The following is a 27362-nucleotide window of genomic DNA, read 5'->3' as shown; positions in this document are numbered from 1 at the left end:
CTTGATTTTACTTTTTTTCCTCATCTCATGCCTGATATATTCCCGCCATTATTGTTCATGCAAGGCATGTTTCCACCTGTACAAACATAAACTGGGGCACAAAGTTCCACGCCACATCCGCTGTAGAACAAGCTCAGCAACAGGAACACATCACACAAGTCCGCTTTAAAAAAAACATTTAAAAGGATACTCTGTGATGTCTGTAAACCAGGCTGGACAACTTTAGTTGGCAGCAGGGTATTCAAAGTGTGCTAAATGTAACATTGAATGTTATTTTTTCTAGCATTTATATTTTGTTTCTGAATTTTCACAATCAAAAGCAAGTGAGGTTAGAAACAGAATTCCATTACCGGAGGTGCAGTAATTGACGACTTATTATAGGAGGAGTACGTTAGAGCATTCATTGAAGAGCTTACTCCCCTTATGTTTTTAAAGGCATCATACCGGGGCCTCGCAGATGAACAATGTACTTGCAATATTGAGCTTTCCAAACTATCATCACTGAAATAAATGGCACAGTTGCTTGGACTGCTCTCTCCATGAAGGTCAAGGTCATATTGACTCTTCTCAACCTCCTCATCACTTTTTTCCAAATGACCACTGTAGATTTCAGCTGCATCTCCCAATGTTCTGCTTACTACACGAAAAGAGATCTCTGAAAATAACTATTAGCACAGAAATAATTTCATATATTTTGATGTCAGGGACCAACGGGCGTATTCAATTATATTGGGATTTGCCAGAATTACTAGCTTATTAAGACTGCATGCAACCATAGCGTAAACCAATATGCCAATTGCAGTTCCCCTTATTTATCCAGATCTTCAAATTTATAATAAACTTTTCCAATCTCTACAACGAGAAGGTCCTTGCTGGTCACATCAAGAATCACTTCATGTTGAATGCAACACTTCCAGAAGGACATTTGACCTCTCTATCCTGAATGGAATCCACTCCATATTACAGTTTAGTTTAGTTTATTGTCACGTGTACCAAGGTACAGTGAAAAGCTTTTGCACCAACCTTTAACAATATTTAACACCAACACTGTGCACCAATAATCATCTAGGAAAGCCCAGATGATGCAAAATTCCTCTTTCATCTGACTGCACTAGAACATCTTCATTGAATTTAAAACATAAATAACTGAATCACAACTCAAATTACTTTAGTGGCTTGCTACATTTAGGCTTCTCTCATGAGTAAACTCTTGCTTAAGAAATTTAGACCTCAGCATAATAAAGACATTTTCTGAGAATATCTCCACTCTGCAGGTCTTCACAATAGTGTGCAAATCTTACGAGATCATTTCAGCATTACTCCATTGTGTGGAGATTCTCACTCTTGTAAGATACCACTATAGCTACTACGTTGCAAGCTCTTGGTAAGGTGACTTACCCTTTGGTAAGGTGGCTCACATGCCACCCCTCAACATTTTCTGCATACTGGACCCTCCTTTTGATTTATATATAGTTCATCAGCATTCCAGTGTCCAATGTGGGAATTATCTCCTTCTCACCTGCAGCATCTATTTTCTCCATCATAACCAATGTTTTGTGTTACTGCTGTGTAGCTGCCACAGGGCCATGTGCTTAAGGGCTGGATACCTTCTGCACAGCGAAGTATCAGGAGATATGCAAAACTGGAAATTATAGTCTCTTCCAAGAGATTTTGTCTATAATGCACTCTAATGGTCTTTCAAATTGAAATTGGGACAAAATTATTGTTTTTTACAAGGTAGGCAAATGGGCATTAAATTGTGGTTTTGTTTGATTCTAACACATGCAAAATTCAGGTGATCTTCTTTCTAGGCACCAGAATTTTTAAAAGCTTAGCCTCTGTTTTCTAGCATTTCAATCAGCTCAAAAATTATGTTACCTATTAACTAATTATTCTATAATTAAGGCAACAAAAATAAGTGATGAATGAATTACATATCAACAACTTATGAAGAATTAAAATTCAAATAAAAAAATTCAGACAGAAAAGTTATTACAGCAGAAACACAAGTGAAATCAATTGCCTTTCAAGAGCCTGACAAAGGGTCCAAGGTTAGAATGTTCTTTTCTTTTACTGATTTTGATGAGCCAGCCGACTAATTCTAAGTTTATTTTCACTTCAGTTTAACAACATTTCAATTTAATTTCCATTTATCAGGTGCTCTTGTGAATATCTCTATTTCCATTGAAAAATAAAACAGAATATATATATACTACAGTATGATTTACAATAACCTTTAGATTTGGTGAACGTTAAATAAAATTGGTTTATATGGCACAGAAAAATACTTTATCATCCATCAGGTTAAAATCCCTAGGAAAATGCAGAGTTGACTGAATAGATAGAAGATTGTCATTTACCCAAATGGGGAGTCCAGAACCACTAATCATATAAAGGTGTCAGTCAAGTGTCAAGAAATACGGTAGCCGCCCAGAGGGCAGTGAATCGTATGAATTCTCTATCCAGATATTGAATATGAACAAGAATGAGATCAATAGATTTTTGGACTTTAAAATAAACAAGCGATACAGGACCAGTACAGTACAGTGGTGATAAAATGTAAGATCAGTGATGATCTTATTGAATGTCGGAGCAGCCACAAAGGACAGAAATGCCTAATTCAGCTTTCGCTCTCTTAAGTTTTTTTAAGTCTTTATAACGGCAATTATCTCCGTTGACAAAGTATTTCGATTTAACCTGAATCGATCATAGATCATCGAACAGTACTCTGTGTAAATTATCTTTTTTAATTTAAATCGACAGAGCTGTGCTTCTTCTGTAATGCAGCGACCAGAACTGCTCATAATATGTCAAAGGCAGCCGAACCAAAGTTTAATAAAGCTGCAACATAATTTCCTGACATTTATATTCACTGCTCGAAGGCAGGCATACCATGCATCTTATTTCAAACCCAATCTACTTTTATTGCCACTTTCAGGGAGCTACAGATGCTGAGCCCAAGATCACTCTGTACATCATTATGTACATCACTCTGTACATAAGAGTCTTGCCATTAATTGTATACTTTCCCCTGACATTTGACAAAGTCTCCATGGATCCCATGCATCTTAATCTTTTGGATCAGCCTACCATGTGGGACGTTATCAAATGCCTTATTGATGCCCATGTAGATAGCATCCACTGCCCTAACTCATTGGTCAGCTTTTACGCCTCTTCAAAAAACTCAGTCAAGTTCTTGCAACATGGCCTGCGGTGGACTGGCTGTCCATTATTAGCCCATTCTCTTCCAAATGTCAGTAAATCCTATCCTGAAGAATCCTTTCCAATAGATTCCCTACCATCCTCTTTGAGTTCTGTTGTTCTATCAAAACAATTTATTTACCATTTGGATTAATTGTGCACAGTTGAGTATCTAATTGCAACCAGCACAACTGGAATACACAAATAAAAAAAATCAGCCTTTAATAACAGCAAACGTGGCACGATGAGTATTTTTCCCAAGAATACTTTCCCAAGTATCCCTATATAACTAAAAGTCTTTGTCTTGTTTGTGCCCACGATGTGACTCTGTGTCAATCTGGTTAATTCCCATCTTCTTCCAAATGCTACGCCACAGCCTTCCCATTTTCACACATCCTACTCACATTTTTCCCGTGGTGGCAATAATCATCTTCCCGTCGCATTGCCATCTATATTTCCAAAGTTATTAATTGTTGAAATTTAAAAAACAGCCAGATTTCTTCAAACTCACCCATTTCCGTAGAAAAAAAATCAGAGTGACGTCACAATGCACTAACAAGGCAGGACGGGCTACTCCGGAAGGGAAGGGCACTCCAGCGCTCCAACCCCCTCTCCCCCTCCCCCACACACCTCCTCACCCCCACCCCTTCTCCTCCTCACCCCTACCCCCCTGGGGGGCACCTCTCTCCCCTCCACACCACCCCCTCCCCCCATCCCCTCCGCCGGCCCGCGGTTAGAGTAGGCCACGGGCTGGCGGTCGGAGCTTTTCTCCTCCGGGGTCCCCAACGAGGGTTCCCAGGCTCCAGACACAGCGCCAGCTGGTGCTCCGCAGACCGCGGCTTCAGGCTCGATCCGCGATGAGAGTCCGCGCTGTGCCTGCTGCTGAAGCCCCGGGCGCTTCTCCGGGAAAGGCCGCACCGATCCTCGATGTTAGGCCACGGGGGAGGCGACATGGAAAAAGTGGATAGGTTTCAGGAATCCAAAAAATATAGCAAGAGGTATATTTCATGGGATGAACTCCAAAACCCCAATATATTCCTGTATCAGTTTATTAGGAAGAAGCAGAAGCAGCTGGTGTGGCATATTGTGACACTGAGGGTGCAGAACAAAGGACACAGAGGTTATAAGAGAAACACCTAGCACTCATCAGCTGCTGTCAGATCGGAGAGAAACATCTATTGTGGCAGATTGCCAGAGAGCAACACAGCACAATAGTTCTGCCAACACCACAGTAACTGATAGATCTGGTTTCTACTGTGGAAATAAAAACCAAGTACTTACAAAATAGTTTATGTGGGTTCAGCAAATCCCATTAGACTCAACCAATTGTGAGCCAGTATCCTTAACCTTGAGAGCGGCTTGCCTGTTTCTACACTCTATCTACATTCATACTTAAATGATTATAATACAACTTTCCCTTATAACCACACCTGTCGCTCCACCTCTTCATTTCCAGCCAGAGACTGGAGCAGCCCTTCCAGGTGAGACAGAAATTGAAATGCACCTCTTCCATCCACATCTATTGCATTCAGTGCTCCCGATGTGTTCACTCTACTTCAGCTAGACCCACTTGGTCCCCCAAAAATGGTTAGCACACGGTGGCTAACTATTTTAACTTCCCATATATATCTTTCTGTCCTTGGACACCCAACCCGTACCCTACCCAGGCACTTTCCCCTAAGTGAAGGAGATGTAACAAGTGTTCCTACAGCTCTTTTTTCTCACTTCTCTCCAGGAAGGCAGAGGTGCTCCCATGTAGATTGCATTCAATGCTCCCATGTGGCCTTATCTACATTAGCAAGAGAAGGTGTGGACGAGTTGACCATTTCGGCAAACACTTGCACTCTGTCATCCAAGGCTGCTGGAGCTCCTGACTGACCTCTCCTCACCTGTATCCACCTATCACTTACTAGGTTTTGCCCCACCTCCACCTCTCTTTTCCAGCTTTCTCCCCCTACTTCATCTGTCTAAAGAAGGGTCCTAACCCTAAACGTCATATGTGCATTCTCTCTACAGACTCTACCTGAGCCACTGAGCTCCTGCAGCAGTATATTTTTTACAATCCAACAGATCTATTTTGTATGGAAACATGCTCAATGTGGACATTTGACATATTAGATTAGATTAGATTAGAACTTTTATTTTATTTATCGGTCTCAAGTCAAGTCAAGTCAAGTCAAGTTTATTTGTCACATACACATACGAGATGTGCAGTGAAATGAAAGTGGCAATGCTCGCGGACTTTTATGCAAAAAGACAAACAACCAAACAACCAAACAAACTATAAACACAATCATAACACACATATTCTTTTACATAATAAATAATGGAAGGAAAAACGTTCAGTAGAGTTAGTCCCTGGTGAGATAGGCGTTTACAGTCCGAATGGCCTCTGGGAAGAAACTCCTTCTCAACCTCTCCGTTCTCACCGCATGGCAACGGAGGCGTTTGCCTGACCGTAGCAGCTGGAACAGTCCGTTGCAGGGGTGGAAGGGGTCTCTCATGATATTGTTGGCTCTGGAGTTGCACCTCCTGATGTATAGTTCCTGCAGGGGGGCGAGTGAAGTTCCCATAGTGCGTTCGGCCGAACGCACTACTCTCTGCAGAGCCTTCTTGTCCTTGGCAGAGCAATTCCCAAACCAGATGGTAATGTTCCCGGACAAGATGCTTTCCACCGCCGCTGCGTAGAAGCACTGGAGGATCCTCGGAGACACTGAATTTCCTCAATTGCCTGAGGTGGTAAAGGCGCTGCCTTGCCTTACTCACGAGTGCTGAGGCGTGTGATGCCCATGTCATATCCTCGGAGATGTGGACTCCCAGATATTTAAAACAGTTCACCCTATCCACAGGATCCCCATTTATCCTCAATGAATCAAATACACAGGACAAGATGTTAAGAAGTCCCTTGTGCCAATAGGTGGGGAGCATTTCACGACATTCGTTGATTGTTGAGAGTGGTAGACGCTCAACATCGGTGGGGGGGCGGGGGGGGGGAGTGGATACGTATATCTTGGCCTGGGTAACCTTCAGGACAGTTGGGCACAGGACACATCATCAGTAGTGTACCCTTGCATCACTGGGTGTTTCGGCCTTTTAACACTATACACCCTCCACATGGGCGGCCCGCTGCAGGATGATCAGCACTCAGCGCGTGTCCCGTGTCAAACCGTCCCAAAGATTCACCCTGAAATACTTGGGGCCCAGCATGGGTCTTTCCGCGAGCCAAATCCACCGGCTGCTTCTTTCAGCCGCCTCTGAGAGTGATCTTATGGTCTTCCGCAGAGCCTGACCGTGGATTCCAAGCTCCTTCAGCAGTCTGACGGTAGATGACGCAACAAATCCTCTGCATCCCACTTCAACTGGATAGACTTTGGTGTTCCAGCCACGCTGCGTTGCCTCTGCTGCAAGCTCTGCGTAACGCAGCTTCTTACGCTCATAGGCCTCCTCAACAGAGTTCTCCCATGGAACTGTGAGCTCTATGATGTAAGCAGTCTTCTGTGAAGGGGACCAGAACACCAAGTCTGGCCTGAGGTTGGTGGAAGCAATTTCAGGTGGAAAAACTAGTTGTCGGCCGATGTCCGCCAGCATCCTCCAGTCGCGGGCCCTGCATAGGTTTCCTTCTTCTGATCTGGTGGAAGGATGTTTAGATGTTTTCTGTCCTTCTCGGACAAAGGTTGTTGCCCTTAGGGGGGGGGGGGGGGTTGCTTGCTCTCGGAGGCAAGGAGTTGGTCGCACACCGCCTGTTCTCAAGGGCTGATGCCAGGCTTTTTAGTACCTGATTATGCCGCCACGTGTCTCTCCCTTGCGTGAGGCTGGTCTTGCAGCCTACCATGATTTGTTTGAGGGTCGCTGGAGTTGGGCAGAGGGCACAGGTTGGATCCTCGCCGTACCACTGATGGAGGTTCTTTGGTGATGGAAGCACGTCATAAGTCGCTCTGATGATGAAGCTGATCTTGCTTACTTCCATTTCCCATAGTTCTTTCCAGCTGATCTTCCTCCGCTCCACACCTTCCCACTGCATCCATTGCCCCTGTTTGGCAAGAGAGACCGCCTTTGCACTTCTTGCGGCCTCCTCTTGTCGCCGCACCTCCTCGACCACCAATGTCCTCCGCTCTGATGTTGTGGCCTTTTGCCAAGTTGGTTTACTTGTCGTAAGGCCAAAGCCTCCTCTTCCCTGCTGGACTTGCCCCACGATGTCTTTGTGTCTCAGGGCTGATGAAGCTTGCTGTACTGCATCAGATGGTGTCCACTTCTGGCCAGTTACTAGGGGCGGCGCAACAGCACTGATGGTCTTGTCTCTAGAGTCCCTCAGTGTCATCTGAAGTCTTACTTTAGAACACTTGTATTCCTCTGTTAGACTAGTGAGAGGTAATTCCAGGACCCCTTTGCCATATAGGCCGATGTTAGTTAGACATCGTGGGACCCCGAGCCATTTCTTCGCGTATGAAGTTATGGTTCGCTCCATCTTCTCCACAGTTGTTATTGGGGCTTCATAAATGGTCAGTGGCCATATTGTCCGAGGAAGGAGTCCAAACTGTAGGCACCAGAGCTTCAGTTTCCCAGGCAGTAGGGTCTGATTGATGTTCTCCAGGCCATTGACAATTTCTTGCCTTAGTTGTTGCACATGCTCTTTGTCCTTGAGACTTGCGTTGTACCATCTGCCCAGGCTTTTAACTCAATGGATAAATTTCTGAACGAAATGTCGTTGCCTGCAGCCATACATTTATAATAAACAACAAAACACACAATAAACACAAATTAACATCCACCACAGTGAGTTCCCCAGGCACCTCCTCACTGTGATGGAGGCAAAAGTCTTAAAGTTACTGTCTCTTCCCTCCTCATTCTCCCTATGCGCTGAGGCGATATGTTGTTACCCCACCGGGCGATGGTAATTCAGTCCAGCGGCTCAACCGAGCTCCGCGAACGGGCCGGTTCAAGCTCCACGGCCCGGGGTGGTCGAAGCTGCCGCCCTCCAGTCCAGCGGACGCAGCTGTTGCCGTAGGAGCTCCGGAAAACAGGCACCAGCCTGTGACCTGCGAGCTCCCGACGATGTCGTCCACTGGCCCGCGGCCGAGCCCCGGATTCAGGTCGCCGCCACCAGAACGCCGCCTCAGCCACCGGAGCACCGTCTCAGCCCCGCGCCGGGCCACCCTCACCGGAGCGCCGTCTCAGCCCCGAGTCGTGCCGCTGCCACTGGAACGCCGCCACAGCTCCGAATTCGGCCAGCCTCGCGTTGGTAAGTCCTGGCCTGGCTCTGCTTCCGGAGCCTCGAGGTCGGTCGCAATTGGAGTCCGCCAACTCCGCCATTAGGCCTCAGCGCAGACGGAGGCAGAGAAGGGGGGATACGACAGAAAGAGTCGCATTCACCCGAAGGGAGAGACAGAAAACCATGTTTCAGCCCCCCCCCCCCACACACATAACACAACCTAATAACTAAAATTTGTCTAAAACAAGACAAAAAAAATGCATCTGAATGCAAAAGATACTGCTACAAACATGGCATGACGTATTTCCTTTCAAAATAGGTGACCATTTTGCGATCAATATTCTGGTGGCTCAAAAGGCAATTCCACTTACTTTCCCAGTAACCCATTTTCCCACATTTTCATCTATACCCTGCACCTTAATGTGGCTTTTTATATGGTCAATTAACCTATCAACCTCCACATCTTTGGAACATTGAAGGAAATCTGAAGCTCTGTGAGGAAACCCACACAATCACATGGAAGAACATGCAAACTCCACACAGAGAGCACTGGAAATTAAGATTGAATCTAAGTTTACTGGGCTCTGGTGACTATGGACATGGCACAATTTCTGTATTAAGCCAGTTACCTTGATGTTACTGTCTTGCTTTTAGACACTGCAATTCGAAGGGAGAAAGTTAATCATCAAAATACTTTGGCTTTGAACATGGTTATGCTTCCTTCCACTTTCCATTCCACCACTCCCCTGCCCACCCCACCAAATCTCCTCCCCATCAATGTTACTCTTTTGAATTATGAAATAATTCCAACAGAGAATGCTGGGGAAGCAAAATGTAATTCTAAGAAATGCCGCCAAATTCTTTTAAATTCTTTTAAATTCTTTTAAAACACCTATTTATTTTTACTAATAAGTGTACATATGTGTCAATGGTTGTCGTGTTTGTATTGTTTTTAACCGGAGGAGATGTAATGGAATTTCGTTGCACAGTATTGTGCAATGACAATAAACGTATTCATTCATTCATTCATTATGGCAAAATATTGACATTTGTGTGTCTAAAGTAAGAATTAATCTACATTTATACGTCAGAACATTCTCAAAAAAAATGAAATGTGTTCTTTCTCGTGTTTTACCTCTAAGCACATGGTATCCCAGGCAAAAATATCCATGGGATGAAATCAAGGACCCATAATCAGTGTGCAAAGATTGTAGATGCTTCCAAGTTCATTGGTGAAAGCTTCTTTCCCTTTCCTTTCCGATGCACTTCTTTTGACTTCAAGGACAAAGTCTTTCCCTTTCATTGATTGGCAGCCTTCCTTTTTCAGATTGTGATGACTATATTTCCTTGGGAAATACCTTCAGTGTGTTTTTGCTGTTTCTTTCGACTATCACTGTATTTAAGGGTCTCTGCGCTGACATTATAAAAATTGTTTAGGGACCAAGGAGTAGGGGCACCAAACACTCCAGCAGAATTGATTCTCAAAGATCTTTGTATGGTTTCTCACATATACTATCTTTGTCTTAATGCCAGTGATTTTGGCTTTGGAAACAATATAGATACATTGGTCTCCAAAGTTAATGCAAATGACTTTCTGGGGGTATTGTTGGAAACACCTCTCCAGGATCAATGGGAGGGACTCGGAAACAGCTCTAGTTTCAAATCCAAAAGTAAAGTTACAGATGGTAGTCAAGTCATACACCTGGATGCACAAGAGACTACACAGTACAACCTTGAGCAAAAATCAAACTGCTGGAAGAACTCAGCAGATCAGGCAGCATCTGCAGAGGGGAATGGACATCAAGGTTTTGGGTCATGGTGCCATTTCATAAGTTACATTAAGGTGAAATGTTTAAGAAGGATCTGCAGATGCTGGAAAATCGAAGTAGACAAAAATGCTGAAGAAACTCAGCGGGTGAGGCAGCACCTATGGAACGAAGGAAATAGGTGACGTTTTAGGTCGAGACCCTTCTTCCGACTGATGTGGGGGTGGGAAGAAGAAAGGAAGAGGCGGAGACAGTGGGCTGTGGGAGAGCTGGGAAGGGGAGGGGAAGGAAGGAGAAAGCAGAGACTACCTAAAATTGGAGAAATCAATGTTCATATCACTGGGGTGTAAATTACCCAAGTGAAATATGAGGTGCTGCTCCTCCAATTTACGGTGGGCCTCACTCTAGCCATGGAGGGGGCCCAGGACAGAAAGGTCAGATTCGGAATGGGAGGGGGAGTTGAAGTGCTGAGCCACCGGGAGATCAGGCAAACCGAGCGGAGGTGTTGGGCGAAGCGATCGCGAAGGTGAAATGTTCTCACTGGATCATGAGCTGAATCTCATTGCCAAATGTCCACTCCATAAGAAAATGGCTATCAAAATAAGCCAAATGCCCAGTTAGCACCAAATTCTACTCATCATTAATGAACAGTGGTGGATGGAATTTCACTTGCAGAGTCTAATGTAGTCCAATAAAGCATTTTAGTCTTTGAAATGTAAGTCCCAGATTTTAGGAAGCTGCAAAGAGATACTGTATAGCACTAACTAGATTAATCTGTCCTGAGAAGAAAGGTTGTCACTCTTCTTGCATTGGCTACATTTCATTCCTTCCTCCTGCTCTCCCTTCTCATCATCCTGGATCTCTGATTCACATCATACAGGTCTCAGTATCATACAATTTTATATAGATCCCAGCGAAGTCCAGGCATCTTGTGCTTCTTACGCTGAACGATGCTCCATATCCACTCAAAATGTTGAAATAGATCTTTAAGGTCAGGCACGATATTTTCAAATGAGCTCGGTAGTTGTACTCTTGTTCTACCTCACCTTTATAATAATGGGTTGGGAACCTTCTTCAGGCCCCACGTTATATATTTTTGTACTTGTATTCCTAGATCCCTTTGTTCTACAACATTCCCCAGGGCCCAACCATGGTTCGATTTCCCAAAATGCAACATATCACACATCTGAATTAAACTCCATTAGCCAGTCACGGACTTCCAGTCTGGAAAATAACCTTTCACTACCACCACCCACTGCTTTCTACCAGTAAGCCAATTCTGTATCCAGGTAGCTAGTTCTCTCTGGATCCCATACAAATTAGCCATCTGTAGCAGCCAACCATGTGGAATCTTATCGTGCCTTGCTGAAGTGTTCTTTTGTAGTAAGTAAAAAAGCGAAACAGAAGATAAGAAACAGGTGCATAATGCAATTTGTTGTCCATACTAGTCCCAAATCTGTATTTAATTTTTGAGCACTCATGGGTTCAACTCTCTGAGGCGTTGCTAGCAGCAGATCCTGGGCCTCACTCGCAGATTAATCTGATGTTCTTTTGACAGCTAATATTTGTCAAGCGTTCAAACTCATGTATGAATATGGGCATTTGAAACAGTTCAAAATTAATAATTGCACTTAAAAACACATTAAGATTATCCAAAAAAATTACCTTTTCTCTTTCAAGCACAAAGACACAATTCAACTTCAGACTACGTGTCTTCCCCACTATACACTCCATCTAGCAGTTAAAAAAAGCAGCCGACATAATCAAAGACTTGTCCCTGTCCCACCTGGTCATTCCTCTTCTCCCATCTGCAGAAGGTACAGAAGCTTTAAAGCATGCACCACCAGACTCAGGAACAGCTTCTTCCCTTCTGTTAGACTTTAGAGATACAACGTGGAAACAGGCCCTTCAGCCCACCAAGTCCATGCCGATCAACAATCACCCCTGTACACTAACACTATCCTACACACTAAGGACAATTTACAATTTTTACTCAAGCCAATTAACCTACAAACCTGTACATCTTTAGAGTGTGGGAGGAAACCGGAGCACCTGGAGAAAACGAACGCAATCACAGGGAGAACATACAAACTCTGAACACATAGCACCCGTAGTCAGGATCAAACTCAGGTTTCTAGCACTGTAAGGTAGCAATTATTGATCTGAAACTGAGCCAGATTCAAAATGCTTGTCAGTTCAAGACGTCTGTGTACCGACTCTGGAATCAAAACTAAATCCAGCAACAGAACATCCAACCTTCAGATCATCCCTAACTTTCACACTGTGGAACACAGGATCAAAATTATCAAAAATCAGACTAAGTGACCTTCAATACATGACATTCTCCTGTCAGTATCCCCAGTATAAGTTCAAAATTGTGCAGTAGGCATAATTTTACCATGACACATTTTCCAACCATAAAATTCTGTTTTAATATACATAAAAAAGTACTATTGCAGTCAGCAGGTTATTTTTAAGGTTTATATTTATTAGCAATTCTTGTTCCCAACAGTACAGAGTTGAAATAACAGTTCAGGCCAAAATTTGCGAATTGGGATCAGGGTGCCTGGTTTAATAGTAGTAAGACTCCGTGAGACGACAAACAGTAATGGCACCAGCACCGATCCCTGAGGTACACCACTAGTCACAGGACTCCAGTCCAAAAATCAGCCTTCCACCACCAATTTCTGCGTCCTACCATGAAACCCCTAGTCCTTACCTTTCACCCCATCAGCCATCACATACAACACATAAACCTGCAACATTTTTGCCACCTCCAATGGGATCCCACCACGAGTCACATCTTCCCATTTTCACCCCTTTTCACCCTCCGCAGAGACTGTTCCCTCTGCAACTCCCTGGTTACCATCCCTTCCCACCCAAACCACCCCCTCCCCAGGTACCTTCCCCTGCAATCACAGGAGCTGCAACACCTGTCCCTATACCTCCACCCTCCAATCTGTTCGGGAACCCCAACAGTGCTTTCAAGTTAGGCACTTGCACGTCCTCCAACTTCTTCTACTGTATCCGTTGTTCAAGATGTGGACTCTTTTACATCGGCGATACCAAACGTAAACTAGCCGATCATTTTGATGAACACCTTCGCTCAGTCCGCCTGTACTTACCTGAACTCCCGGTTGTCAAACACTTTATTTCCCCTTCCCATTCCAAAACGGACCTTTCTGTCCTCGGCCTCCTCCATTGTCAGTGAGGGTAATCGCAAATTGGAGGAACAGCACCTCATATTTCGCTTCTCATATTTCATTTGGGCAGATTACAACCCAATGGTATTGATTTCTCTAACTTCAAGTAACCCCTGCCCACACTCTCTCCATCCCTCCCCCACCCAAGTCGCACCAGGTTCCCGTTGTCACCCACCATAAAGCTAACAATGGCCTGTTTAGAAACATAGAAACATAGAAATTAGGTGCAGGAGTAGGCCATTCGGCCCTTCGAGCCTGCACCGCCATTCAATATGATCATGGCTGATCATCCAACTCAGTATCCCGTACCTGCCTTCTCTCCATACCCTCTGATCCCCTTAGCCACAAGGGCCACATCTAACTCCCTCTTAAATATAGCCAATGAACTGGCCTCGACTACCCTCTGTGGCAGAGAGTTCCAGAGATTCACCACTCTCTGTGTGAAAAAAGTTCTTCTCATCTCGGTTTTAAAGGATTTCCCCCTTATCCTTAAGCTGTGACCCCTTGTCCTGGACTTCCCCAACATCGGGAGCAATCTTCCTGCATCTAGCCTGTCCAACCCCTTAAGAATTTTGTAAGTTTCTATAAGATCCCCTCTCAATCTCCTAAATTCTAGAGAGTATAAACCAAGTCTATCCAGTCTTTCTTCATAAGACAGTCCTGACATCCCAGTAATCAGTCTGGTGAACCTTCTCTGCACTCCCTCTATGGCAATAATGTCCTTCCTCAGATTTGGAGACCAAAACTGTACGCAATACTCCAGGTGTGGTCTCACCAAGACCCTGTACAACTGCAGTAGAACCTCCCTGCTCCTATACTCAAATCCTTTTGCTATGAAAGCTAACATACCATTCGCTTTCTTCACTGCCTGCTGCACCTGCATGCCCACTGTCAATGACTGGTGTACCATGACACCCAGGTCTCGCTGCATCTCCCCTTTTCCTAGTCGGTCACCATTTAGATAATAGTCTGCTTTCCTGTTTTTGCCACCAAAATGGATAACCGCACATTTATCCACATTATACTGCATCTGCCAAACATTTTCCCACTCACCCAGCCTATCCAAGTCACCTTGCAGTCTCCTAGCATCCTCCTCACAGCTAACACTGCCCCCCAGCTTAGTGTCATCCGCAAACTTGGAGATATTGCCTACAATTCCCTCATCCAGATCATTAATATATATTGTAAATAGCTGGGGTCCCAGCACTGAGCCTTGCGGTACCCCACTAGTCACTGCCTGCCATTGTGAAAAGGACCCGTTTACTCCTACTCTTTGCTTCCTGTTTGCCAGCCAGTTCTCTATCCACATCAATACTGAACCCCCAATGCCGTGTGCTTTAAGTTTGTATACTAATCTCTTATGTGGGACCTTGTCGAAAGCCTTCTGGAAGTCCAGATACACCACATCCACTGGTTCCCCCCTATCCACGCTACTAGTTACATCCTCGAAAAATTCTATAAGATTCGTCAGACATGATTTACCTTTTGTAAATCCATGCTGACTTTGTCCAATGATTTCACCACTTTCCAAATGTGCTGCTATCCCATGTTTAATAACTGACTCTAGCAGTTTCCCCACTACCGATGTTAGACTAACTGGTCTGTAATTCCCCGTTTTCTCTCTCCCTCCCTTCTTAAAAAGTGGGGTTACGTTTGCTACCCGCCAATCCTCAGGAACTACTCCAGAATCTAAAGAGTTTTGAAAGATTATTACTAATGCATCCACTATTTCTGGAGCTACTTCCTTAAGTACTCTGGGATGCAGCCTATCTGGCCCTGGGGATTTATCGGCCTTTAATCCATTCAATTTACCCAACACCACTTCCCGGCTAACCTGGATTTCACTCAATTTAGCAATGTTACAAAATTTTGAGATTTTAAAAATCAAGTCTGTAATTTATCCCATCAGATAAAGCATAAAAATAAGTTTAATTTGACATCTAATTCACTTTCATATCTCAAGTATTTAAAAAGTTATGGCCATTTTCATACTCGGAAATGAGCATCTTGTTCCCTATTGATTTTCTATGGACATAACAAAAAAGTTGTGATCGTGAACAGTCAAAAGCCCATAACTTTCTTAAAAATTAAGAGAACTGAATGAAATTTTCAGTTATCATAGATTGAAGCATTCTGAAACAAATATAGAATAATCTTACTTGGATGACCTGAAATTAAAGCATATAATTAGTTAGTTACCTAATTGTAGCTAATTTCAGACTTCAATGACTAGATCTCAACATCTATCCATTTCTTAATAAATGATTAACATTTTTAAATAGCCTAAATGTCCAAATAATATTCACAAATAATTCACAATAAAACATGATTTTAAAATCTCATTTACATTAATTTATAGGCCAAATGGAAGGAATTCAGTGTTCAATTGCTGTAAATAAATGCCCATTTAAATCAGCTTTCCAGTGGGTCCCTGTGGAACGCGCTGGTTTAGAACGTTCACATTGCGGTAGATTTGTGCCTCAAATGCCGAGAAAAATACTGCGCGATATAATGGGGCCAAATTGAGCTACTCGCAATATTAAACTTTGTATAAAAGGATCTTTAGAAGCCCTTTTGAATGTAAAAATATACAACCTACCTTCTGCTATTTTCTTTATGAGACTCTGCGGTTGCTGACGGTCGCGGGTTTAAAGATTGATTTTTAAACTACTATAACTATTATTCAAGGCCTTTAAACCTAATAATAGCTTTTGCGACGGGGTCTATCAGCGATTTTTCGTTAATAATTAACTAGGCTGAACATTTTCGATTGGAACAGCTTAGAGAAAATCGCGTTTTAAACCCGCCCCCTCTAAACGGCGCCAAAATCGCGCACAACCTCAGCGGCAGATCTTCAACGACGCTTCAGGTAGGCTTTGCAACATACCTACTCAATTCCTCCAACTCCTTTGACCCGCGGTTCCCTGCTATTTCCGGCAGATTATTTATGTCTTCCTTAGTGAAGACGGAACCAAAGTAGTTATTCAATTGGTCCGCCATATCCTTGTTCCCCATGATCAACTCACCTGTTTCGGACTGCAAGGGACCTACATTTGTTTTAACTAATCTATTTATTTTCACATCTCGTAGGTTTCTTATATCATCATTACTTTTTTGCAATATCTTCATTCATTTGTTCTATAACTCTACATCATCGTGTAATCTCTCGTTTTCCTTATCTCAAACCTGTCTGAAGAAGGGTCTCGACCAAAACATCACCCATTCTTTCTCTCCAGTGATGCTGTCTGTCCCGCTGAGTTACTCCAGCAAGTTGTGCCCATCTCCTGTATCCAGTTATGTGTCGGAAGGAACTGTAGATGCTGGTTTATACCGAAGATAGACACAAAATGCTGGAGTAACTCAGCGCGACAGGCAGCACGTTTGCTGTGCCGGGTTGTGCTGTGCCGGGTTGTGCTGTGCCGGGCCCACCCCCCCGCCCAGTCTACCGGAGCAGCGGCGGCGCAACCAGTGCGGGGCGGCTCCGCTCGACCAGTCCCAGTCCCAGTCAGTCCCGACGACCCCAGGGTGGATGCGGCGGGTGCGCTCTTACCTCCAGGTAATACAGATCCAGCGAAGTGATCTGCGAGTCCAGGAAAGTCTCGTAGGTCTCGAAATCGTTGACAATGTTGTCCACGGCCGCGACGCCCAGCTCGTCCTCGTCCATCTTGTTTACCCCGGGCCGGTGCCGTCGCCCAGCAACGGGGACTTCCGGCGTCGCCCAGCAACGGGGACTTCCGGCGTCGCCGGGGCCGGACCCGGAGCACGAGCTCCGCCTCTTGCAGCGACTCTGCTGCTCGCAACGAAGGTCGACACCAAATGTTGCTGGAGTAGCTCAGCTGGACAGGCAGCATATCTGGAGAGAAGGAATGGACGACGTTTCGGGTCGAGACCAGTGATGGAAATGGGGGGGGCGGGGGGGGGGGGGGGGGGGGGGGGGAGGTACGCAGGGGGACGGCGTTCCCCTAGCTTTCAGTTTCCAGTCTCCATGACATTGCAGGGCTGCTAACTCTCACGCTTTGAGCGTGAGACTCAGGCATTTCAACAAATTCTCACGCTGATCACAAATTTCTCACGCTCTGTCGTGAGAAATTCTGTGATCAACGAGAATTTCAAAACTCATGAGGGATGGAAGCAGAACCAGCGGCGGGGGATGGATGCGGACGGGGAGCCGGGGCTGGCGAGTGTTTGTGGGGCTGGCGCGTCGCTCGCCTGCAGCTCCGGCCATGGAGCAGCCTCAGTGCAAGACTCCCGGGGCGTCGGAGGCGTCGGAAGCGTTGCGCCGCTGCCGTTAGAGTCTCTGTGCCGAATTCGCCCTGGTGACCGGCATGGATCAGGCAGCGTCTCTGGAGAGAAGGAATGGGTGAATTTTCTGGTCGTGACCCTTCTAAGTGTCTCGACCCAAAACGTCACCCATTCCTTCTCTCCAGAGATGCTGCCTGTCCCGCTGAGTTGCACCAGCATTTTATTTAAACTCTTTGGTTTAAACCAGCATCTGCATTTTCTCCTCACACAATGAGACCCAACAAGACGACTTTGAAGCTAGTACCACTCGGGTGGAGGAGGAACGGAGAGAGAGAGAATGTTAATGAAATCGATATTCATACTCAATCGGGGAAATTAGCTTTTCCCTGTACCTCGCTACAGGTGGAAATAGTAAACTAAATCAATCTATTTACATGTATCTGTGTTGTTACGTTAACCGACCTCCCCTGTCCCACTTTCCCGAGTTATTCATGAATTCTCCCGAGTTTTCCCCTTGATTCAAACTCGGAGAATGCCCGTAGGGGGCCTTAGGAGTCCGTAGATATTTCGTAGCAGCTCGTAATGCCAGCCGTAGGTACTCGGGGCATCAGGTAATAGCCCTGTCCCATGGTGCGAGTCCACCCACGAGTTATCCCGAGTTAAAGAAAAAATCAAACTCGTGGTTTTCTACGAGATTCCAAGTTTATGTTCACGAGTTTCAACGAGTTCCCACGTGTATGTCTAAGTTTGCCGTTTACTTCTCATTTCTGTGATGTACCAAGTTCCTCTCCTGAGATACCAAGTTCCTTTCCCGAGTTACTCTTGAGCCAACAACGACTACCGACGTGTGGAAAAATCATCACATGATAGAAATGATGTCATGCAGTTTTATTTTCACTATAAAAGCCTCCCATGTTTAGGGTTATGGAATCAAGGGATATGGGGAGAAAGCACAAATGGGGTACTGATTTTGGATGATCAGCCATGATCATATTGAATGGCAATGCTGGCTCGATGGGCCGAATGGCCTACTCCTGCACCTATTTGCTATGTGTTTATACCTTTTAAATGTTTTGACATGCGTTTCAGGATTCCAACATCTGTCTTTTACAATATCCCTTTCCATGTATTTATCTTGGGCTTTTCCTCTCTTTCCCCAACTCCTATCTCCTCCATCTGCCAGTCCATCTGAGTGTAGATATGAAGTTCTTCTTGGCTGTCTATCTGTATGTGTGGACATTCCATTAAAAGTCATCCATGATCATTATCTCACAATCCTTCAGGTGTTTTTGCCACTCATTTCTCATCGAGTCATGGGTTCATACAACACAGAAACAGTCTACCATGTCCATTCCAACCATAGCCTTCTTGACCGTTATTCGAGTTCTGGCCCATATACTTTGTAAACCTGCCTCCGTCGCATTCTCAGATTACGACTACAGTACTTACTGGGTTGAGAAAAAAATCATCAGATGCCCTCTATTTTGCCTGCTGCTCACGTTAAATCTACGCCCTTTGATGAGTTCAATTAATCTGATTATTGTCTGTCCTCATTCATTTCATTATACGTTCACTTGAGCAGCGTGTGTCACTGCTCCAGGGACCCGGGTTCGATTCTAAACTCCGCTACTATTTTATGGAGTTTCCCCCAAGTGCTCCCTTCCGCTCCCCGCATGCTGCTTTGTTGTATGAATGCTCCCCGCAACACCTGCTGTGTTGTATGAACCCATGACTCGATGTGAAATGAATGACAAAAACACCTGAAGGACTGTCACCTTCCCCCGATGTGTCGCTGAGTGGTCGAATGGGGCTCAGGTGGGAAATCGATGTGAATGAGGGCAGAAATGAAATTGAGGTAAATGAGTGTTTGACGGCTGGCTCAATGGGCCAAAGGGCCCGTTTCCGCTCTTTGGGACATTTTCACCAGGTGTGTGTGCTACCATACCCGAAGCTTCGTATTTGTAAATGTTTCTTGTCTAATGTACTTTTTTAAACGCACTGAACCCGAGTTTTGGGATTTTTCAATATATAGGCTGACGCTTAGTACATTTCTCACCCCTGTTTATTCATCGCTCGGCAGACTGTATTTCGGGGATCTCGCCTCACACCTGTATCATTGGCCACGTTATCATATCCTGCACTGTTTTATCCGTGACTGCGGATGGTAGCGAACGACCCCAAAGGTTATTCCCCTTCGTGTTGGCAAAGTTTTGCAATTGCTTTATTTTTCATATAAAGGCGATTTATTTTTAAGAGTTGGTGTGGATCATTTCATTTTCAAATAATCTTATTCAAACAAGACATGGACACAAAAAGCTGGAGTAACTCAGCGGGTCAGACGGCTTCTTCGGAGAAAAGAAATAGGCGACGCTTCGGGTTGAGACTTTATTTCAGCGATGCTGCATGAACGCTGAGCTACTCCAGCTTTTTGTGCCTGTCTTCGGTGTATACCACCATCTGCAGTTCCTTCCTACACTTATTCAAACAGGAATGCATTCACTCCCCCCCCCCCCCTCCTCCCCGCCCCACATAACGCATCAAACCTCTGAAGCAGTAATGTGAAATGCACATAAACAAGGGAAGTGACCTGCCCTTGGAAATCTGGAAATATTGGTTGTTGGTCACTCTATACCAAAGGCCAAGATGAGATTTCCACAGGTGTCTCCAGCATCAGGGGATCATTCCTGACAGGCAGACTTTGCAAACCTTTTTTTACTCACCTTTTTTTTCTCTGTCCAGCTGTCGAGTTAAGAGTACTCACGAGTTAATATGGTAAACTCATGAGTCACTATGGTAAACTCACGGGCTACTACGGTATTACAACAAGTTTAAAAGTATCAACATTTTCCTTCAAGAGTATATTTGACTCGTGGAAATCTTTCAACATGTTGACAATTTTTCACGAGTTAACACGTTTCCCGAGTACCTGCCGTTAGCGTTACGAATCGCTAAGTTACATCCACGAGCTTCGAAGTTCCCGCTACGTTCATTCTACATTATAACCACGAGTTTGATTTGTTTTTAACTCGGGATAACCCGTGGGTGGACTCGCACCGTGGGACAGGGGTTTAAGTCAGGACGTTTTTTCAGCACGTTGAAAAATGTCCACGAGTAAAAAAAATTGCCCAGAGTGAGTACCTATGGCTGGCATCTCCGAGTTTGAATCAAGGGGAAAACTCGGGAGAATTTGTGAGTAAAGGGCCTGTTCCACCAGCATGCGATTGCATGCATCTAGCGCGACCAAAAGGAAGCAGAGTTCGCGATAAGTTTGCGGTAAGTACGCGCAATGTTCGCGCAAATCTCGCGAGTGACTTAATTTACGTCAAACTCACCAATCAGCTGGGCAGGAGGTAGGCCGTCTGAATTTGGACGTCGCACGGCGTCGGGCGGTGACGTAATCGTGCAACGGCACGCCGGGCGGTGACGTCATCACGCAACGCCACGCGCTAGGAGTATGCCGTCAAGACGCTGTGTACAACGTCGATACACTGCGTAGGCCCTCAATGTGCCTGCGGGCCGACAGACTGTTGGCGCGCGGAATTTTCGGACAGTGCAAGATATTTGGAGCCCCGCGCGATGTCAGGACCAGCCCCGCACAACTCCATACGCCTCCACCGATCGAAGTGGGACCGGCCCCGCGAGGCCGTATGCCTCAAGCGACCACGTTTGGTCGCACTAGACGCATGCTATCGCATGCTGGTGGGACAGGCCCTTATCTCGGGAAAGTGGGAGGTGCAGCAACTGAGAATGTAATTGTTCTGATGTCGCTGCACGTGACAACTAAAAACTCTCGTCTTCATTCTACACTTGAAATTACCACAATGACATTTAAACGGCATTTGGACAGGTACAGTGTAGGAAGGAACTGCAGATGCTGGTTTAAACTGATAGACACAAAGTGCTGGAGTATCTCAGCGGGTCAGGCAGCATCTCTGGAGGGAAGGAATGGGTGACGTTTTGGGTTGAGACCCTTCTTCAGACTGAAGGTCTGGTTAATTGGCTTGGTATAAGTGTAAATTGTCCCCAGTGTGTGTAGGATAGTGTTAATGTGCGGGGATCAGGGGCGTCCCAGGGGGTACACATCCCCCCCCCCCTGTTTTGAGAAGTGGAGGACGATCCCACCCCCCCCCATTTTTTGTAATCATGATTTTAAAACCCGGTGAAATCTCCGCTTCCGCGAGACAGTGAGGTGGGACTGCTGATCGAGGGCGCCGATTGTACAAGAGAGACGTCGGTTAGCAGGCAATGGGGGCGGGACATGATGATTCAGCGTGATCATTGGAGGTGTCTGGTGGGGGGGTGGGACTGAGGATAGAGCGCGGTGATTGGAGGAGAGAGATGTGCCAAAACACTCTCGGCAGCCCTGGACACAGACCTGTGCCTCATCCGCAGCCAGGATCGATCCCGGTCTCCGGTGCTGCAATAAATTGTGGCCCCCCTGACCCCCGATCCCCTCCATATTTTGATAGAGATTTCCGTGCCTGGCGGGGATCGCTGGTCGGTGCGGACTCGGTGGGCCGAAGGTCCTGTTTCCGCACTATATCTCTAAACTGAACCGTGTCCAGCTAGCAGGGCTGTGTAGGGCCGAGTGCCGGGACACGGTGACATCTGGCTCTGATCTCCACAAACCCAATCACGTATAGAGCAGCACCGCAGATCGATGGGCCTCTGGTGCATTGGAGTTGGTCCACAGACACAGAGAGGAAATATTAATAAAGAATATTTGATGCACTGATGAAAAACACCAAGTGCTGGAGTTACTCAGTGGGTCAGGCAGCATCTGTTGAGGGACTGGACATGTGATGTCTGATTAAAGATCAGTGTGAGGGTCTCCAATGAGATTTGGGTCAGAATCCTTCTTCAGACTGATAGAATCCAAGTGTGAGAGAAAGAATTTAGTGAGGAGCAACACACAAGGAAATGTGCAATAAATGGGAAAATGCTGAGAGCTGTAGAGAAGCAGAGTGATTTTTGAGATAATGTTCACAGATCCCTAAAGGTATCAGAACTATTTGATAGACACAAAATGCTAGTGTAACTCAATGGGACAGGCAGCATCTCTGGAGAGAAGGAACGGGTGACGTTTTGGGTCGAGACCCCTCTTCAAACTGAGGTCAGGGGAGAGGGAGATACATACAGTGGCTTGCAAAAGTATTCATACCCCTTGAACTTTTCCACATTTTGTCACGTTACAACCACAAACGTAAATGTATTTTATTGGGATTTTATGTGATAGACCAAAACAAAGTGGTGCATAATTGTGAAGTGGAAGGAAATTTATACATGGTTTTCAAATTTTTTTACAAATAAAAAACTGAAAAGTGTGGCGTGCAAAAGTATTCAGCCCCCCTGAGTCAATACTTTGTAGAACCACCTTTCGCTGCAATTACAGCTGCAAGTCTTTTGGGGTATGTCTCTACCAGCTTTGAACATCTAGAGACTGAAATTTATGCCCATTCTTCTTTGCAAAATAGCTCAAGCTCAGTCAGATTGAATGGAGAACATCTGTGAACAGCAATTTTCAAGTCTTGCCAGAGATTTTCAATTGGATTTAGGTCTGGACTTTGACTGGGCCATTCTAACACATGAATATGCTTTGATCTAAACCATTCCATTGTAGCTCTGGCTGTATGTTTAGGGTCGTTGTCCTGCTGGAAGGTGAACCTCCGCCCCAGTCTCAAGTCTTTTGCAGACTCTAACAGGTTTTCTTCCAAGATTGTCCTGTATTTGGCTCCATCCATCTTCCCATCAACTCTGACCAGCTTCCCTGTCCCTGCTGAAGAAAAGCATCCCCACAGCATGATGCTGCCACCACCATGTTTCACAGTGGGGATGGTGTGTTCAGGGTGATGTGCAGTGTTAGTTTTCCGCCACACATAGAGTTTTGCATTTAGGCCAAAAACTTCAATTTTGGTCTCATCTGACCAGAGCACCTTCCTCCACATGTTTGCTGTGTCCCCCACATGGCTTGTGGCAAACTGCAAACGGGACTTCTTATGGCTTTTTTTCAACGAGTGCTCGATTAATAGTTGTCCTGTGGACAGATTCTCCCACCTGAGCTGTGGATCTCTGCAGCTCCTCCAGAGTTACCATGGGCCTCTTGGCTGCTTCTCTGATCAATGCTCTCCTTGCCTGGCCTGTCAGTTTAGGTGGACGGCCATGTCTTGGTAGGTTTGCAGTTGTGCCATACTCTTTCCATTTTCGGATGATGGATTGAACAGTGCTCCGTGAGATGTTCAAAGCTTGGGATATTTTTTTATAACCTAACCCTGCTTTAAACTTCTTCACAACTTTATCCCTGACCTGTCTGGTGTGTTCCTTGGGCTTCATGATGCTGTTTGTTCACTAATGTTCTCTAATAAACCTCTGAGGCCTTCACAGAACAGCTGTATTTATACAGAGAGTAGATTACACACAAGTGGACTCTATTTACTAATTAGTTGTCTTCTGAAGGCAATTGGTTGCACTGGATTTTATTTAGGGGCATCAGACTAAAGGGGACTGAATACTTTTGCACGCCACACTTTTCAGTTTTTTATTTGTAAAAAAATTTGAAAACCATGTATCATTTTCCTTCCACCTCACAATTATGCGCCACTTTGTGTTGGTCTATCACATAAAATCCCCATAAAATACATTTACGTTTGTGGTTGTAACGTGACAAAATGTGGAAAAGTTCAAGGGGTATGAATACTTTTGCAAGCCACTGTAGATAAGGAAGTGTAAGGTGTGAAAATAGGATAATGGCATAGGAGATCAAGGAAAATGTAGAATAGAACATTGTTAGCTGGGAGAAGCTAATAACAAAGCAAACAGGGATAAAATGTAGTCAGAGACAGTAAGACGGGTCGGAGAACTGGGAAGGGGCAGGGATGGAGAGAGAAGGAATGCAAGGGTTATTTGAAGTTAGAGAAGTCAATGTTCATACCGCTGGGGTGTCAGCTGCCCAAGCGAAATATGAGGTGCTGTTCCTCCAATTTGCTTTGGCCCTCACTCTGACAATGGAGGAGGCCCAGGACAGAAATGTCAGTGTGGAAATGGGAGGGGGAGTTAAAGTGTTTAGCAACCGGGAGATCAGGTAGGTTTAGGCAGACTGAGCAGAGGTGTTCAGCAAAACGATCACCTGTGCTTGGTCTTGCTGATATACAGGATTCCACACCTGGAACAGCGGATACAGTAGATGAGGTTGGAGGACCATCCCCAATGCATCGCATCCCCATCCCCAAACATCCTCATCCCACCGTGATATGCTATAGAAAAGATGCCGTTAAGCTGGATGATGATGTTGCCACAACTTGAGGCCTGAGCTTTAGAGAGAGGTTAGGCAAGCTACGACTTTATTCCTTGGTGCAAGAGGCTGATAGGTAATTGTATATGTATATAAAATCTTGAGGGAAATCGATAGGGTGAATACACTTTTTCCCAGGGTAGGGGAAACAAGTACGAGAAAGCCCAGATTTAAGGTGGATAGCAGAAGTTTTAATAGGAACCTGAGTCGCAACTTTTTCATACAGAGTGGTTCAATGGTGCTTTTATTGTCACACATGGATGTCCAAACGCACAGTGAAATTATTTTCTTACAAACAGTCCAGCAGAGTAATCCCATACCCAAGCACGTCCTCAATTAGCAAGTACACAAAAGTATGCGAGAAGGCAGGCACGGGTTATTGATAGGGGACGATCAGCCATGATCACAATGAATGGCGGTGCAGGCTCGAAGGGCCAAATGGCCTCCGCCTGCACCTATTTTCTATGTTTCTATGTTTCTAGTCCACTGATCCCACATGCAAGAGATGCCATTTACAAAGTCCAGGCAATGCTCTAAATATGAATGGTGCCCATTCCAGGCAAGCCCCAGACTACTGTGGGCCTCTAGCCTTGACTTTTCTTGGATGTGTGGAACAACCAGCGAAACCACATGCACCTATGTTTCCCCAGGGCGCCTCCCGTAACCGACCTTGAGAGCGTGGTAGGTCAGACCCTGTTACCCTCTCTCCTACCAGCCTCGCTCTCAGTCAATCGCGTTTGTTGTTGTCGCCTGCTCTATCCAATCTCATCATCTCTGATCTTCAGTGTAAAAGCAGAGGCCGGCTTGGCGGCCTCCCCCTTCAGGGAAATGTTATTGTGGTGTGTCGATGGCTGCCAAAAATGGTGAAAGTGGAATCTGTACGTGCAAAAATCTAGAGAAAGTAGACACTTAAATAGAAAAGTTACAGTGTAAAGGAAATGAATTGACCTAATGATCCCTCCCTGTGAAGAAAGTTTTTATGAATTTAAGTTGGGCAAGATGGGTCTTTTTTTAAGCCTTTAAATGTTGCAGGTCGCTCTGCCAATCATAATGACCAAGATTCAGTTGATTTCAAAAGTAATGGGAAATGCACGGATTTATAAACTGGCTTCCAAAATTTCATCTTGTAACACATACACATACTGTACAAAGTATTTGTGAGTCCTTGCAAATAGTTTTGCTCTCAGTTGATATCTGACTAAGCACCATAGATCAAGAAAAGTGAAGTTTTTTAGCTAATCAGATTAAGGAAAATGTAATCAGGCATGCAGAACTGAACTAAATGAAAATATTGTACAGAGGAAGAATAAACATCAGGAAATGTAGATCTGCTCAAAAAAAGAAAATAAATCGTAAATTAAAGTACATGTTTTAAATCCCCAATACCAACTAATGTTGAAATGAGACTCCTCAATTATAAGATTAAATTTAGAGCACCAAGAAGATTGTTTTGTTGTAATTGCTAATAAAAAATTATTCACACCTAAGTTTACCAGTCCTAATTTAATACCTCATCTTTAATTTGGAATTAGTGGGTGAAACCCAATTTAATGCATCATATCAATCAGTGCAGCACACATTGAAAAGAAGTGCAGCCTCCTCTGGTATCAACGTCTGGGTTTCGAATAGGAAAATGCAGATAGTTGATGCAAGAAACGTATTGTATTCTTTTCCAAGGTCACTGATGGTTTCACATTGGTTTTGAATCATTGCAGATTTTGCCAAAGAAATAACTTCAAATAAGGTAATGGCCTTGGAAGTTCTAAAATAGCGAATGAAGGGGGTTTCAGAAAGTCATTCCGGTTGTTCAGTGAGATTTCCAAACATCTTATCAATTCTTTTTATATATTACTGGGTGGACTGCTTATATTTATATTCTACCAATAAAAATAACTTGCACACCAGCATTGGCATTTTAAGTACTCTGCAAGAAATTAAAAATCAGCTTGGCACAAGAATCTAACAGCAATGTTTACAATTTGAGGTGGAATATGTTTCTGGTGAGTTCACTAGGTTCCACCCATTTTAAAAATCGGTTGAGCAGTTTTAATCCCTTCCCCAGCACAACAAAGGAGCATGTCAAGCTAGTACTCTGGTTATCATGCAAAGTTTCACCAATTAATTATTTCAAGAAAATAATTGTATTCTGACTGACTGATAGCTATTTTGGATAAGTGTTCGTCATTGCTTTGCTTTACGAGACTAGATGGGCACCAATGAAACTCCATTGATGGTCTTGGTCTATTCAGGAAATGACTCGGACCCTTAAATCCCCCTTAAATTTGGATTTGGCGTTTGTGATGGAAATAGTTCCGGTTTGTACCTATAAGTGACATTCTTTTCTAACGTTCAATATGATTATTAAGCAGCACAATTAAGATTAAGACATTCTATGGTAAAATAAACCATACACAATATTTTAAATGTATTTTGTCACATTTGAATAAATAAGC

General features: G+C 44.6%; 1 protein-coding gene across 1 annotated transcript in view; it reads right to left on the bottom strand.

Annotated features, from left to right (window-relative positions):
* Positions 1-17101, bottom strand: part of cfap299 (cilia and flagella associated protein 299) — a 713772-nt gene extending 696671 nt beyond the window's left edge. Inside the window, exon 1 of the mRNA XM_033024019.1 lies at positions 16930-17101. Coding sequence (XP_032879910.1) covers positions 16930-17043 — 114 coding nt within the window. The 5' untranslated portion in view covers positions 17044-17101. The remainder of the gene's footprint in view (positions 1-16929) is intronic.
* Positions 17102-27362: the final 10261 nt, after the last annotated feature.

This window comes from Amblyraja radiata, chromosome 1 (assembly GCF_010909765.2).
Source record: "Amblyraja radiata isolate CabotCenter1 chromosome 1, sAmbRad1.1.pri, whole genome shotgun sequence".
NCBI lineage: Eukaryota > Metazoa > Chordata > Chondrichthyes > Rajiformes > Rajidae > Amblyraja > Amblyraja radiata.
This window is presented reverse-complemented; position numbering and strand designations above follow the sequence as displayed.